Source organism: Vitis riparia, chromosome 2 (assembly GCF_004353265.1).
Source record: "Vitis riparia cultivar Riparia Gloire de Montpellier isolate 1030 chromosome 2, EGFV_Vit.rip_1.0, whole genome shotgun sequence".
Classification (NCBI taxonomy): Eukaryota; Viridiplantae; Streptophyta; class Magnoliopsida; order Vitales; family Vitaceae; genus Vitis; species Vitis riparia.
In genome coordinates, this window is record NC_048432.1 from 10,368,700 (window position 1) to 10,385,793 (window position 17,094).

Genomic DNA, 17,094 nt, shown 5'->3' on the forward strand with positions numbered 1-17,094 from the left:
AAGTTTTTTTCTAAAAGTCAATTTTTTTTTTTCACAAATCAATAAAAACTCGTCATTCAAGTCGCAACGCACGTGAAAAATGTGAGACCAAGCAATTATATTAAAATAATTTCATATAAATAAATTAAAATTATTTTTGAAGCTTAATAAGATTTGGAAATGAATAAGGGTTTTTTTTATTTTGTTTTTAAATCAAATATTGCCATTACGAAAAGAAAAATAAAATCATGTAACCATACACTATTTAAAAAATAAAATTTGTAGAATCTTTGACTTTGACTTTCAAAACACATAAATTCTGAAAAATAATTTGACTCACATGTATTCTAATAATAACATTATCATAATTCTAAGTTTACACTTCAACCCACCTTCCTATGGTCGATTAAGTATAGCAAATTTTATTTTATTTTATTTTTTAATTTTGACACAACAACTCAACAGAGCTGATCAAATTTGTCAACCATTTTTTTCTTAAAACTTTGACATGTGGCAAACTAACCATGCCTCATTTTTCCTTTTTCTTTTGTTTTTCCTCCATCACGTGACCTCAAGTCACACTACCTTTGACCTTTTCTTTTTTTTTAATATATTAGCTACATCTTTTATCATGAAATTCTTTTAATTTCATTTATTTTCATTCTTTCATCTTTTCATATTCATAGATATTTTAAACACAAAATATAATATATAATAAATAATTAACGAGAACAAATTTAATATAAACATAAATACATAAAAATAATAATAATAATAAGAAGTTTAAATCTTATCATAAAAATAAATAAAATATTTATTTATTTTCTAAATCTTATCATAAATAGATTAAATAAAAATATTTTAGTCATATAACTTACATTACTTGGGTTAAGGTTGGGAGTTAGTTTAGTTCGTTGCATGCTCAACATCGACCTTAACTTACAAATATATAGAGAAAGTACTATTGATGTCTATAAGATGTACCTATAAACAAGGATATACCACCCTTCTTTGAGTTATAGATGAGATTAGTACCTCACGTTACATGTTTAACATTAACTGTAATAAAGAAATAACGTGGAATGTATGAGTATTATTATGTGGGCTTAATTGTATAATTTGAATGAACAGTATCACCTACATCCCAACTCACGATGAAAGCATTCACTAGTTGGTTTCAAAGGTCTTCTCCCTACATCAAGAAGCTATCAAAAATAGCTATATCCACGACCTCTATGAACTATCATCAAGATACTTTATTGTTTTCCAAGTTAGAACCAGAGTTCAAGGAGTCCAATTGCTTAGTTTTGACTTACCTTGCTAGTCATCAAGTACATGAAATGATTTAAAGATCTTGATATGGTGACTAGAACGAAAGATTAACCTAAATATTGCTAAGTCATGAATTTCAGCCAGAGTGAGAGGGAGAAAACTACTCATTAGAGTACGTCTTAAAAGTTGCATGCTTCTTCAAAAAGGCAACTAAGTGTAATTCCACTTAGGGCTGGCTGGCTCGAAAGGGTAGATTATGGGAATTGGAAGATGGATTGACATCAATGGCTTAGCAAATATAACTCTAGAACACTCTATTTCAATGGGTCTTCTTTTTTTTTAAGGTGAAATTGAGGTTCTTCTTGTTTGAATATTTATATAGGTGAATGGACATTAGGTCGCAGCTTTTCCTAATGGATACTACTTATTTCAAATGATATGTCTAGTATAAGTGAATGGAAATTATGACACATCTTTTCCTAATAGATACTACTTATTTCAAAGGATGCGTATGGTATTTTAAAGACACATCTCTTCTAAAAAGTCACCAACAAATCTATAAATAAGAACCCCCCATGGCATTTCTCATTTATTCATTTTTTTCATTCATTCATTCTCTCAACTCTTTCTCATTTCTTGTCATTTGAAATATTCAAGTCCTCCTTCGCTTTAAATCTAGTCATTTGTCTTTTCCACCAAATACTTGGTATTCAAGAAAGTATAAATCACCAAATGATTCATTATTTTTTATAATTTGAAGTGTTATTATCACAAAAAAGTAATCGTTGTATCCTGGGAGACGATTGTTAATAAACCATAAACACTTGAGCGGGACAAATTCGTCTTAATAAGTCAAATTCTAGCCTCGATTAATTTTATTTGTTAGTTTCAATGCTTTACTTTATTTTATTTGTATATTTATTATACACACTCATCATCCATATATTTTCAATGATGTGTATAATAGTTCTAGAGTTGAAATAGAGTTTGCTTGTATTCAATGTTAGAGATTAATTTGCCTGTCACGAGGTTTGTATTTGTTTTGAGTCTTCCAATCTATGTTTCTGTCAATTGATGCTAATTGTACACTTTGTTGTTGCTGTGTATGTTTAGGTTTATGTTTATAACTTTCGACATTTGATTTTGGTCATGCTTGGTTTTATATTTGGGTTGAAGACAATGATATTGATATTATGAATATTGTGAACTTAATTTCAATTTCATTTACCAAAATTTGAGATGATTATTAGGATTTAATTAAATGAATTTAAGGATAGGAGAAATTAAGAATAAGAAACTGAAGTTAGGAAGTTGGGTTAGTTGTAGACAAATGCACAACCAATGCAATGACTACAATTGGAAGGCTTATATTTTGTGTAGGGGCTTATACTTTGTGTAAGGGCTTATATTTTGCCTGAAATGTGCGGTCCAGGATCTCAACAACTCTACTGTTCTTCAAATTAAGACCCCCACCACCTCCTCAACCAACGCTGTTCCATTCCTACCATAGCAGTTAAAATTTCAAATGCACAGATTATTCAAAAGGGTTTTCACATAATCATTAAAAAAAAAAAAAAAAGGTATTTACAGATGAGAAATTAAACCAAAATGTAAGGACTACAAGAAGAACAAACAACAATTCTAATTAAATGCTGCATCTACCTGAAGCACAGCATCAACCTGTCCTAAGGATTACACATAGCACAGCTGAAAAGCCCCTTTGAGTTCAGTTGAGACTTTGCACCAACGCAGGCGGGGAAAATTTTAGGTAAAAATGGAAACTAGGTCCCCACCCGTATGTGCAAAACAAAACCATGGAGAAAGGCTAAACAAGGTTTTTGGCTCCCCTCAATATTGGCATATAAGAAGACCATGACACGATTATAAAGCCTAGATTAGCTTTAAAACCATGGAGAAAGGCTAAACAAGGTTTTTGGCTCCCCTCAATATTGGCAACAAAAGACCATGACACGATTATAAAGCCTAGATTAGCTTTGATTCCAGGGTTTACCTAATGTACACGTGAACAAAGATCAAATCCTTTTTGCATCCGATGTAAGAAGGCCCATCTGTTCTGTAAGCTTTGCCATATGCTGCGCTTTGTCCCATCCATTTTCTGATGGCTGCATTTCATTTCCCTTGGTAGTGTCCTCAAGTGGAGTTGATTCAACCTCATCATTGTCCACAAGGAGGTCCTCCCAAAAGTTAGAACTTGCATCTAGCAAGGCATCTATGTCAGGATCAGCAGAGATGTTGTCGATATCTATCGGCATTGCTCCATCAATTCCCAATGAAATAGGATCCATGAATTCAACATTCCCTGATTGGGGTCCCACATAATCATCTTTGTGAATGTCCACAATACTTTTCGGCAACATTTCTGGTATTTGAGATAACTCGGGCAATATTACATCTGGCTGGGCAATAGAGATGGGCACTGCTTCTTGTGCCCCAACCAGTGCGCATATATCTGGGGGAGATTGAATTTCAGATATAGGAGCTGAGGGGGGTCATGACTTGGAACTCCCGAAGCAACTGGCAAAGAAGTTGGTGGGACCTCTTGAAGAGTCACACCCGATACACAGGTTGAAGAGCCCCCTTTCTCAACTCCATTGGATGATGAGGAAACATCACCAATCAAGAAATTATCAGAATCGTTGCTAAAGGCAGAAGTATCCATTTTCACCATCTGCCTGAGCATTGCTTTAGTGGCCTCATTCATTAATGGCTGGTACTTAACAATCTGGCCATCAGAAGGAGCAGCAGAATGCTCACCCTCAGCAATATCTTCCCGCTTGAGCCTCCGTTTCTTGTTGGCCTCAGTTATGCGTCTGTTGCTCTCATTTTGCTGCTGTACAAACTGCGCCAAAAAGCCAGGGCTCTGCACAGCCTTTGCCAGGAAAGACATCATTTGTTGTTGTCGCTGCTCCATTCCCTGAAGGCGCTGCACCATGGTCTGCAACTGGTTATCAGTTGTCTGTTGCTGTTGCCTCAACCTAACAAGTTCCTGCATAAGCACATTTTTGTCCCTTTTAAGCCTTTCTACCTCTTCCTCCAACCCAAACTTGCCCACCTCTACACAAGCTCCAACTGATGAACCCTGTGAATGTGATTGCTGTGGCTGTTGAAGATTATGTCCATGGGCAGGTTTTCGCCGATTTATATTCCTCAATAGGTGTTTTTGACCCCTCAAAAATCCCTCATTTGCAAATTCCCAACGGTCTGGATCAACCTTCCTGAATCCCTGTTTGCAGACAGTGACAAGATAGGAAAATAGGATGGGGAAGAAAGGGAAACTTTAATCAGCAGAATACAAAGAGACTTTGATTACATACAAAATAAAACCGCTCATCAAATTGATAAGAATAGGAAAAATCTAACACTTCCAAGCATACAAATCTGACCCCTTGGATAAGGAAAAATGTAAATTTTTTAACATCAATGTAATCTGTGCATTTTACTTGCTAATCTACCATGTGGCTTGCAGGAATGAACTGTTCGATTTTGTCACTTCTCACTGAGCTGTGTTAATCCCTATGATGTTGAGCATTCACAGCAAAAGGACCTTTGAGCACCAGCACCCACATCAGGTCCACCACAGAGCCTCTTCCATTTAAATCCCTATCTCTTCTTCTGCATTCCTTACTTTCCTCACTTTCCTCACTCACATGGCAAAACACAACCAGACACCTTAAAGAGGAACTTTAAGGACCGTAACATTATGCCTTTGATAGGGATGGCAAAACAAATCCCTATCGAGTGTTTCAATTTGAAATGCCATTAATGTCTTTTCTAAGGACCGTAACATTATGCCTTCCAAGTGAACCCAAAGCTATTCCTGGCATCAATGAACTTGTCTAGTTTAGATGCTAGCAATACAATACCACCTATGCAACCCCAAGCCACACGCTGTTCTCATTAAAATCAGACGAAGCTCTCTTAGGGCTTGGGCCTCTTCAGCTTCAGTATGGCACCCTTTTCTCATTCAACACCAGTAAAAGGGAAAGTCGTCAAATATGAATATGAAGACCTTTCCACAAAAAGTTCAACCCTATCAGTCTAAGAGACTAACAAGCTGTTGACCAAGTAAATGGGGAAAAATGCGAGGGAAAGAAAATATAAAGGAAAAGTAGAAGGAAAATAAAAAAGCGAAGAAAAATAAAAAATAACTTCAAAGTCAATAAATTAATTTTAATTGTTTCTTCAAATCCATTTCACTTATTTTCTTCTACTATATAAAGATTAAATGATTTTTAAAATATATAAATTTTTAATTATATTTGATTTTCTTTCATATTTTTCATAATGAAACCAAACACCATTTCCTTAACATATTTTTCTTTCTTTAGTACTTTCTGAGAACCAAACATAGCTTAGGTGTTTCATTTTTTATTTTTTTTTCGTGCATTCTAGTGTTTCAAGGTTTTTTGTCAAGAAAGATGGACGATGTCAAGGTGTACTGTAGAGATGATGACCTTGCACTATGCCATAGGTAGCTAGGAGTGCGGTGAGGATGATTAAGATTCTTGGCTTTGGGGGAGAGTTTGAGGCGACTGAGAGGAACATATCTAAGGTGGTAGTAGCAAGAGTATTTTAAGTAGTGCTATGCATTGTGTTCCAAGCCTTGAGCTACCTAACTTCAGGGATATTGAGATGGTTCTAAACTTTCAGTTTTTTTTTTTTTCTCTTTTTTGCCTCAAAATAGCTCTAGACATATCTCCAACTTAGGATCTTAGGGAATTCTCCATGAAGCTCTCCAAGCCACTATGTCAACAGAATCCCTCTTCTTTAAGCAAGTGTATCTACAAAGGAAGCTGAAAGAAAATATACCCTAGGAAATTCCTTTAGGATTGAAATGCCAATTAGCCAACTAATAAGCACTTGACATTCGTCAAAGGTGGTTTGTGATAGGATTGAAGAGTATAACAATTTTTTTGATAGGAAACGACAAAGGGATATATTGATAGAAAAAAGATGTACAAGAGAAGGATGAGGAATCCTTCCACCAAAGAAAAACTAAACTACAAGAATACAAATACTAGAAAATACTAAGTAAAAAAATACAAACTCTCTAGATTAGACCAACCCATTGGACTTACACACTGCTAGCCAATCAAATTGTAACACATTAAGGGGAGCCCCCTTAAAAACCTTGGAACAAAAAGCCCAAAGAGAAACAAGGAAATGAATAGAATCCCAAAGATTATCTAAATTCCTTATTTTATTCTCAAAAATCATCGCATTTCTTTCCTGCCATACAACCCAAATTAAAGCAATGCACGCAGCTTGCCACAAAACTATCCCTCTCTTAGATAAACCAAAACCATTATAATCGATGGACAACATGTCAGAAATGTTCCTCTGGGGAACCCAATCCGTCTTGGCTAACCCAATCTGTCTTGAAGAGTATAACAATCACTCCTAAACTCTTCTTAGAAGATCAAGCCAGGAATGTGGCTAACCTGGGACACAACTTGTTCAATTAATCCTCCTCCAACCACCAAGTCAAGACCCTTATAACATCCCACCATTGATTGAGCATGGCAATTTGCCGTCACCTTGATGGAAAATGATTGACACCAAGTCAAAAGATATCTTCCCTTTTTTTTAATTTTTTGATAGACCCTAGTCAAAAGATATCTTAGGAACCCCATACCCCACCATGGATTCAGTCATGCATTAAGCATCAGGTGGTGTCAAAAGATATCTTCACTTCTTTTTCTTTTCTTTTTTTGATAGACCCTAGTCAAAAGATATCTTAGGAACCCCCATACCCCACCATGGATTCAGTCATGCATTAAGCATCAGGCAGAATGAGGATATAGAGGTTATTAGCCAAATTTTCAAAAAAAAAGCCCACTATGCCCCCCTTCAGTTCATGTGTGATGCCTAATGGACCTCACTTCAGTAACTTTTGCCATGTCAATTTAACATTTGCCTACATGTCACCCAGTAATTTGCTAGAAGTCTCTTGGTTAGTAGGACACTGCTACATTATTATTTGAATACACTTAGAAGGATAGTCCATCCTTCTTAAAGAGCAAAATGTAATTCTCAATAATAGTCCATCCTTTGTTATACTTCCTCTTAACAAAAACACAAAATGAGACAATTTGTCAAAGGTAATTCTCAATAGAAGCACAAGTTGGCTGAAGATAGTAGGCTTTTAAACTAACAGATGGTGAAATAGATAGAGAGGAAAGGAGGGAATTGGAGAATCTAGTAGTAACACAAAAGAAAGCCTTCAAGGAGCTTCATATTCTCTCCATGGCAATTTTTTATCCTCCTATGGGAATGTAGAATGATTCACTTTTATAGGTAATAAAAGAGTCAGATTTATCATAAATTAAGACAATACATGCACTTGGTACATGCCCCTTGGATACCCATGGGGCCCATTCTTATCTCAAACCATTACGGTTTTGAAATCTATTACCACTTTGGTAAACATCCATTTCTAGTAACCACACAAACACTAGCAAAACAATTCCAAGTACTTATAAGGAAGGTGGGGCTTATAATTAAGGTGAACCAAGTACAAGACCCTTTAGCCTTGCTCCTAGCTCAGGTAAATGTACAATGGCAGGTTATTGTACTTAAGAAGCACCCAAGAAGATAATCCATGGAGATGGACCCCAACTACTATCATTCCACAAATTCCCTTATAGCCCTAATAGAAGGGGTAGCTAAGATAGAAGGCCTCCATCTATGTTGATCTCAAGGAGAAAGCATGGAAAAGGGAAAGGAAGCCCTTTTTGGTCTATTTTATAAAAGTTGTGCTATAGGGCCAATATTTTCATCCTTAAGAAGTAAAGTGACCAATCCTTTCCTCGATATCTATAAAAAGCATTTCAGTTTCATAGGCAATTGACAGCTCAATTGTTCACTTAAGGATGTGCATCTATGCTAGGGTGCCACCATGTTTTAAGATAGAAATTGCATCCTATAGATTACAAAGAGAAATATGTCACCATTTTTTTAATAGGTAAAAATCAATTGAATTAATAGTGCTTAACAAAGAGATGTGCAGAACTATACACAATGTATACAAGGCACTAAAGGCCAAACTTGGCAAAGAGAAGCACAAAAAAAACATCATCCTCATGTTTCTTAGAGTTCAACCAATCAATAAAGTAAATCATTGTTGATGAACAATCTCCTATGTGCACCCTAACCCATTCCAAAAAATTGTATATAAAAGTTTGTGTAATTGCTTGATCCACATTTACAGTGTTTTCGAAAACTTTCCAATTTCTCTCCTTCAATATGGTCCAAAATAAACACAAAGGAGCTACTCTCCAAGCTTTCTACCTATTTTTCTCTACAAAGGATCCATGTCAAGGAGGAATATAGAGATTTAACTACAAATTTGTCACTCTTTGAAATCTATTGAATCTTAATATCCTTTATGTCCCTTATAATCGTTTGCACTTGCAATCTCCTAAAAAACCCCTTACCTCTCCCAACTCTTAATCATTTTTTTGTCTTATGAACAAGGGGTTCCAACAACCTCCCTTCCCATTCTAATCCCACAATTTATACTCAAGTGTCTTTAGTAGTGGCCACAAAGAACAACTAGGAAGGCCTCTTCCAAGGATTTGTCATCACACCACCTATCCTTTCAAAATTTCACCCTCCTACCATTTCCCACCCTAAAACCAATCTTACTATTAAACTCGTCCCACCCACTCTTAATAGTGCTCCACAACCCCACCTCATAACCTTCCCTAGATTCTTTTGAACACCATACCCCCCTATCTCCCCATACTCCCACATAATCACCCACTTCCATAGGGATTCATTTTCAATGGTGAATCTCAAACTCCCTTTTCCACCATGTAAACTATTGATCAATTCACCTAGAGAGAAATATGTCACCATTCTAATGGCTCCTAGGAAAATGGGGCTATAAAACACATGATGTTGGATTATTAGCCCACATGTTACAATGTCTTGATGTCACAATGAAATATGTGACAATTGCTCATGGATCCATATGCATAGAAAAATAGAACACTAACACAAGCTACGTGTCGATACACACACACACACATGCATATAGATATAGATAGGCAAATAAGCATATATAAAAGTAGCCAATCAAAGAGTAGGGTGCACAACCCCAAGTGTCGATATATACAACACAGTCAATGTCTAAACAAGTGTGCAAAATGAGTTACCAACACTGATGAAATGTTATCATCAACCTCTAATTCCTTAAAAAGATCCATTTCTAACCCACAAAAACCACATCCCCTTCAAAGCTATGTTGAACCAACCAAGAAATGTTCTCTCTGTATAACCAAGATTCCCTTATTAACTCATAGCCCTAATCCAAACTTACCATCAACCCCTATCCCACGTAGAACTTGTTTCATCCACACAAACCCATTTAACATAAATTCCCTTCCAATAACAAGGTTTACATATTTAACCAATACCAAGATCAACCACAAAATTGTACAAGGATAGGTTGGACCAGATTGAAGATAGCATCCATTATAAATAAAAGGTAATGTCCCAATGGTTGAACAATACCTTAACCATTCATAAAAGCGAAGTTTTTTCTCAGTTAAAGTTGAAGGCGGGACAATCCTTGATGCAGCCCAGATAGCCATGGGATTGCAGGTAAGAGAAGGCAGTTGAAAAGCCAAGGATTGTCTTAAAGCTGGACTTTTGAAAAGCCTATGAACAGTGAACTGGGGATTTTAGGTCACACTTTAAGAAGGCTTGGGAATCTATGGAGCAATGGGAGCTCGGGTTGTCATTCAACTGTAAACTCTGCATTGCTTGATAGAGGTACTGGTGCAAGTTGGATAAAGGCTCGGATCTCCTTCCTTGTTTCCTGTGTTTACTTCTAGGCTGAGGAGAGTGCTTAGTGAAAGGTTTTGATGTAAGGAGAAAACCAACCAGATTTCCCATTTCTAATTCCCAGATGATAGCATTTTGTTTTCAAGGCAAAAAAGAAAAAACATGCAAATCTTGAGCTTATCCTTCATTCTAAGATTTAAAATATATGTATACACACACATATATAAGGTTTAACCCACGGTTTACCATATCCTCATCCTTCACATCCATCCCATCATTGGTAATGGAACCTACTAACTTTAGTGGAGGAGTCAGCCACTTCCACTTGTACATCTTTTAAGAATGAGATAATGATTCACTTCCCTCCCTTATTTATTTATTAGTTTTTTATTTTTTATTTGTTTTTAATTTTGCCCCTATTATAAATCTTCTTCCTGGAACTTTAGTTCATGGATGATACCTTCTACCCTCTTGGCAATCTTGCATAATGTCTTTCGTAATCCTTCTTTTCCAGATGAGGAAAGTTGGGAATTGAGGGCTAATGATCTCCCTCTTTCAAATCCTTCTTTTAAATAGAAATTGCTCCAACTACTAATCCTAAAATCAAGGTAAGAACATTAAAATTTGAAATGAACCTAAGATAAAATAATCCTTTCAGGAATTGATTATTTCAAACAAGAGCGTGATCCTCATCCTCTCAAAACTCTAATTATTTCAAATAACTAACCTTCAAACAGCACAAGATTGCATAGCATTCTATGCAAATAGTTTAATAAAAGTGATTGGATTTTTTTGCTTGCAACCATATTCAGAATCTTGTATAGTTTTTGGTTCAAACCAAAAATCATTACCCCATTTTATGGTCCATTCAGGTACTTTAAACCCATTGGCAAGGTAGCTTACAAAGTTGATCATCTAACAGGTTCCAACATTCATCCTATTTTCATGTTTCATGCCTTAAACCCAAGTGTCTAGCCAGCATGTTGGTTTGCAACATGTGAGGTCCAACAAAAAGAACATTTCTATTCGCTTAAAACATCAATACTTTAATGGATGCCACACTTCCATGAACCTCTTCCCCCCTTTAGACATCCAAGAAATAAAAAATGTAGAATTTGCCTTAAACCCATAGCTTAGAAAATCCCAAAGCTTTGCGCTAAAACCTATAAAAGAGCTTGAATCTCTACCTCGATTGATATCCAAGATGTTCTAAATACTGTACCACAATGATCTATAGACCCTTACCAATCCAAAAATGTCCTGAGTTATCGAAGGAACAACCATCAAAATTGGATTTTATAGAGCCCACTGGAGTTGGAAACCATAAGGGGCATCAAAAAACGCATCCACAATGAAGGTCCATGAAAAAGAATAAAGATAAACCAAGTCTCAAGGAGTCTCAAAAAACCACTCAATGATTTGCTTTGGTAATGTGCACTTTTGATTCTCTCTGAACACATGGCTATCACATGTCCACAGCATTACAACTCAAGTTTTGCTTTGCATAAAACAACTCATGTGGATATTATGCATTCATCTTCCACACTAGATTCTCAATAGCCTTTTTACATTTACATTGGGGCTACACATCAAATGACAAGCTATGGAGGTTCACAAGGAAGAATAAAGATAAACCACGCCTCTAGGAGTCTCCAAATCTTTATCTATCCTAAAAATAATAATAATAATTAAAAAAATCTTAGCATTCCTTTCTCATCAAATATTCCAAATCACAAGGAGACTAGTCATATGCCATAGAACCTAACCTCTAGAAAGACTGCCAAAGCATCTAAAAGATATATCCATCATTGCTATCAAACTTTTGGTGGGTGACCAAACAATTCCAATGCATCTGAATAGCTTATGCCAAAGTCCCAAAGCTAGTGGATAGGTAAAAAAAAATTGATGATCCACTATTTCACCTACAGCTAAGCACATGACATAATGATAGGACAAAAAGGATTCCTCTTCTAAAAGATGCAATTGGCATTAACTTTCTTATTAGCCACAAGACACACAAAGGCCTTAACTTTAGGAGGGGCTTTTGAGTTCCAAATGAACTTGGTTGGAAGGAAAGGTATCAAATTAATAGTTGCAATGCTCCAAAGAAGGAACTAACTAAGATAAACCTTGAGGTTGTAAGAGACTTAACATTCACGTCTAGAAATGTAAGTGAAAGATATACATGGAGCGGTGAATACATGAGAGCTAGAGCAATGAATACATGGAATAGTGAATACTTGATGGAAGAAGTATCATGGAGACAAAAATCAAGAGAAATTTGGTTTGAGGAAGGGGATAGAAACTCAAAAGTTTTTTCATAAGATGACTAATACTCACAGAAGAAGAAACTTCCTTGCTAAGATTAAAGTAATGGGGAGTAGCTTATAGGGGATAGAGAGCTGAAAAAGGGAGTGGTGGGTGACATTAAAACCCTTATGTCTGAAGAAGGGGGTTGGAGGCCTGGTGTATCAGCCTTTTGAGGTGTTGGATGATTTTGAGGCCAGAAAGTTAGAGGGGGGTTTTCTTCGGAAGAAGAGGTGTTGGGGTCGTTGATGGAGCTGAATGGTGACAAACCTCCAAGATTTGATGGTTTTTCGATGGTCTTTTGGCATTTTAGCTGGGAGTTTGTGAAGTTTGATGTACTGAATTTTTTTAAAGAGTTCCATGAGCATGGTAGGTTTGCTCGAAGCCTAAATACGACCTTTATGGTGTTGATTCCTAAGGAGAAAGGTGTTGATGATCTCAAGGATTTTAGGCCAATAAGCTTGGTTAGTGGTCCCTACCAGTTGTTTTGACCATAAAGTTCAGACAAAGCATACAAACAAATAACCTTGTTTTGACCAAAATTTCCTAAATTAGTGGCACCAAAACTAACCAAACAGAGACACCACCCGCAAAAAGTATGACTATTTTTCAATTTTTATTTTTATTTTTATTTGATAGGAGACTCTATTTCTTCAATGAAGACAAGCTTTTTTTAATTTTGAAATAATTTCCTGATATAAGGGAAAGGAGGAAAAACAACATTGTTAACTTTCAACATCCAGTTTATTTCCATCTGTAGGGAGAAAAAATTATAAAAAACCAATTAAGTGGATCCAATAAAACTGAAAATAAATAACAATATTAAGAAAAAAAGGATAATTATATTCTTATCATACATGAAAGTTCAAAAGTCTAAGCCAGAACTGCTTCCTCACTCTTTTTGATAGGCAAGCTAGAACCATGTCCTCACAGTGATTACAATATCTTAAATTTAATGGTTAGGTATAACAATAGTGAAATTTCATTGCAACTGCTTCCTCACTCTTTTTGATAGGCAAGCTAGAACCATGTCCTCACAGTGATTACAATATCTTAAATTTAATGGTTAGGTATAACAATAGTGAAATTTCATTGCAACTGCTTCCTCACTCTTTTTGATAGGCAAGCTAGAATCATGTCCTCACAGTGATTACAATATCTTAAATTTAATGGTTAGGTATAACAATAGTGAAATTTCATTGCAACTGCTTCCTCACTCTTTTTGATAGGCAAGCTAGAACCATGTCCTCACAGTGATTACAATATCTTAAATTTAATGGTTAGGTATAACAATAGTGAAATTTCATTGCAACTTCATTGTTTTTTATGAGAGAGAGAGAGAGAGCCAAACATACCATAAATTTCTAATCTTTATAACTAGAAAAAATAATCATTTTCTGTACTCAGAACAATTGAGGGATTGTCTTAATTCAAGGGTTAGGTAGATTTTAAGTCAAGAGATGGGATTAGTTGCTCTTCAGGTCATCCATAATAATCCTCTGTTTTTCAGATTACTGAATTCATCAACAGATATTTACAGCTTTGTAGCTCTTACTAGCACATTTCATTGCCTATTTTTCCCAAGGACGATTGTTCAAGACTTGATCTACGGTATTCAAGCTAAGCTACACATCCTAGTCAAAGATAATAACAAACAAAAACAATGAAACAAATATTTTAAACCCAACAGAAATTGAATACTAAATTATTTATAGCAAATAAATAGACTGGTCAATTCATCCTAAACAAGCCAGCTACATCAACCCATTCAATGTCTAACTCTTGAATAGGACAAATCAACCGTACAATTATCTCAAATTAGGTCCACATTAGACAAGCATAACTTAGTAAATATTAACCAAAACAGAGAAAAGTTTGCTAAACAAATCAGGGATATCTCATATGTAGAAAATCACACAAAATATCTGACATTTCTTGCATCTATTATAAAAGCAGCAAAAAAACCTTGAATTTCAGACATGCTCAACCTGAATCGTGCTTTCTTTTCTTTTTGTTTTTCCATCCCCACTTCTGTTTTTGGATGCTGCCCAAATATAAGATTTAAAATATTAACATAATTCTTTTTTTTCCTAGTTTTCTTAGCAACCATTTGGAGAGTTTCTAGTAAATTTAAATAGTAATTGGCTTATTAAAAATAAATTTAAATAGTAATTGGCCCCTTTCCAGCCCAAACTGCACTTATTATTCTAAGACTATCTGAAATCAAAAGGCGTCATTAACATCCATAGCGGCCATTGAATGATTAAAGTAAAAGCAATAAAAGAAAGACTTTAATGAACTGGAGAGAAGCAAGATAAATTCATACATATGTGTTCAACTGCCTCACAAAGCTCGAAAAATTGTTGTGCTTGAAGTACTTCGGTAAAAGGTCTCTTGCGAACTCGGGAGGGTTCCAAACCACGAAGCTATTGTTGGTTGGACTCCAGGACACGATCGAATTAGTGCCAGGATCATCGACCATATCGTAGGTCTTGCTAAGGAACGGTGGCGGCGCATTCGAATTCGGAATCGGATGAGGAGGCGGACCACCACCACTATTCACGGCGCTGCTACTGCCGCTTGCTCCCTCCATTTCGGCGGCGACTTTCAAATAGCGACAGCGAACATCAATCCTAGATTGCAGAAAGAGATATTGAAAAAGGTTGAGAATTCTAGGGTTTGGGGGGAGTGGAAATGCACGCCATTGGTGCGAACAGAAACCCTAGATTAGAGAGAGAGAGAGAGATTTTAGAGCGAGAAAGAGAGGGTAGTTGTACGGTCACGAGAACTGAGAGCGGGGGTTTATAAATGTGAGAGACGGCGGTGGAAACGGGCACGAACCGGTTGCTTGGTTCGGGTTTGAGATGGCGACAGATCGGAAGTTACACAATTGACCCTTCTTTTCGATAATTACGGAACCCGCTCTTGGAATATTCCAAGCTCGACGAGCTCTATTCATTTTTGGGCCTAACGAGGCCTCTTATGTAGACCCATGCTCACGGCCCACTTCCGCTGGGTGTGAAAATTTAAATACCTAAAAAAGTCGCAAATTTTAATTAAGAAATTTAGACTCATGGTAAAATTTAATATTTATTATTTAATAAATAAAATTAATTTTAATCGGAAAAAAAAATTTTGATCCAAAATTGGATGGCTATTATAACAACCCGCACCTAACCATGTAGATATTGTCCGCTTTGGGCCCACATTCTCCCCTATCCGATGTGGGACATTACAAACACCCCCTCATACATAGACAACGTCTTCGTTGTATCCCATGGGATTACGGGGTCAAACAAACAAGGTCGGGGTTGGGGCCAAAGGGGCCCTCACGACTTTAAAATGCATCTATAGGGTTAAGAGGAGTTTTTACATATATAACGCCAGAAACATTCTCCTCTAACATTATCCCCTATCCGATGTGGGACATTACAGCTATTATATAGAGTTTAGAAGTATAAAAAAAAAAAAAATCATTTCTAATTTTAAATCACATCTCATTTTTCTCTATTGGTATTTCAAGTAAAAAATTGCCAATATATATATATATATATATATATATATATATATATATATATATATATATATATATAATATTTAAAAAAAAATTAATATGTAATTATCAAACACTTTTTTTTTAATAAAAAACCAAAATTAAAACTACCAAACCATATATTTGTATTGGTGCAATTCATTCTCAAATTTTTATTTTTATATTAATAATTAAAAATTTTAAAATTATATTCCAAAACATATTTTTACATTTTATTTTTAAATTCTGATAGCAAAATTTTTTATATATAAAACTATTTAGTCCTTTATTTTTTTTTACAAATTTTAAAATGAAAAAATTAGCACTATTAATTATTTCCCATCAAACTTACAAAAATTAGTCCAACCAATAAACACACTAAAAAATCAATGGAACTCATTAAAAAATCAGCGAGATTTTTTTTTTCTATTTGTTGTTGTATAATTACCAATCAAAATTTTATTTTTATTTTTTAAAAGAAAAATAAAATAAAAATAAAAATAACATTAGGATTACTATAAGCCCGACAACTATTTTTTAAAATAGTTTTATGTTCTTGAGAACAAACAAATAAGAAAATACATTTTATTATTAGAAATCGTTTTATGTTCTTAATAACATAAAGTGGAGTGTTTTCAAAAAATATTTTTTAATTGTTTTATGTTGTTTTCATTTGTTTTCTTAGTATTGTTTTAAAAGAGAATTATTATAGAGTAATTAAAAATAAAATACTAAATATAAAATTTATTTTTAAAATATATTTAAAAAATGTTAAAAATATTTTAGGTTCTTAAAAGAGATTTTTTATTCTACCAAAACATTTCAAAACTATTTTCCAAAACAATCACCAAACATGACCAGCCCTATTTGGAATTGTTTTTTGAGTATAGTCCATATTCTTCATAACAAAAAACACAAAAAACGCGTTTGACAACCAAAAACAATTTTTTATTTTTTATTTTTAAGAATATAAAATAAGGTGTTTTAAGAAAACGCCTTTTAGTTTTTTTTTTTTTTTTTGTTATTTTTTGTTATTTTTTTTAGAATTGCTTTAAAAAATAATTATACAAACATGTAGAATTATTAAAAATAAAACATTAGTTATAAAATATATATATATATTTAAAATTATTAAAAACATGTTAAAAACATTTTAAGTTTTCAAACAATTTTTTATTTTATAAAAATTAGAC

The 17,094-nt window shown here is 34.6% G+C and overlaps 1 protein-coding gene across 1 annotated transcript; it reads right to left on the reverse strand.

Annotated features, from left to right (window-relative positions):
• Positions 1–2,785: 2,785 nt before the first annotated feature.
• LOC117932473 (heat shock factor protein HSF8) lies at positions 2,786–15,155 on the reverse strand. Its single transcript, XM_034853737.1, is given in 3 exon segments — positions 2,786–3,758; positions 3,761–4,495; positions 14,696–15,155. Coding segments are annotated over 3 exon segments (1,476 nt in total). The 5' UTR covers positions 14,963–15,155; the 3' UTR covers positions 2,786–3,284.
• Between the last annotated feature and the right edge of the window lie 1,939 nt (positions 15,156–17,094).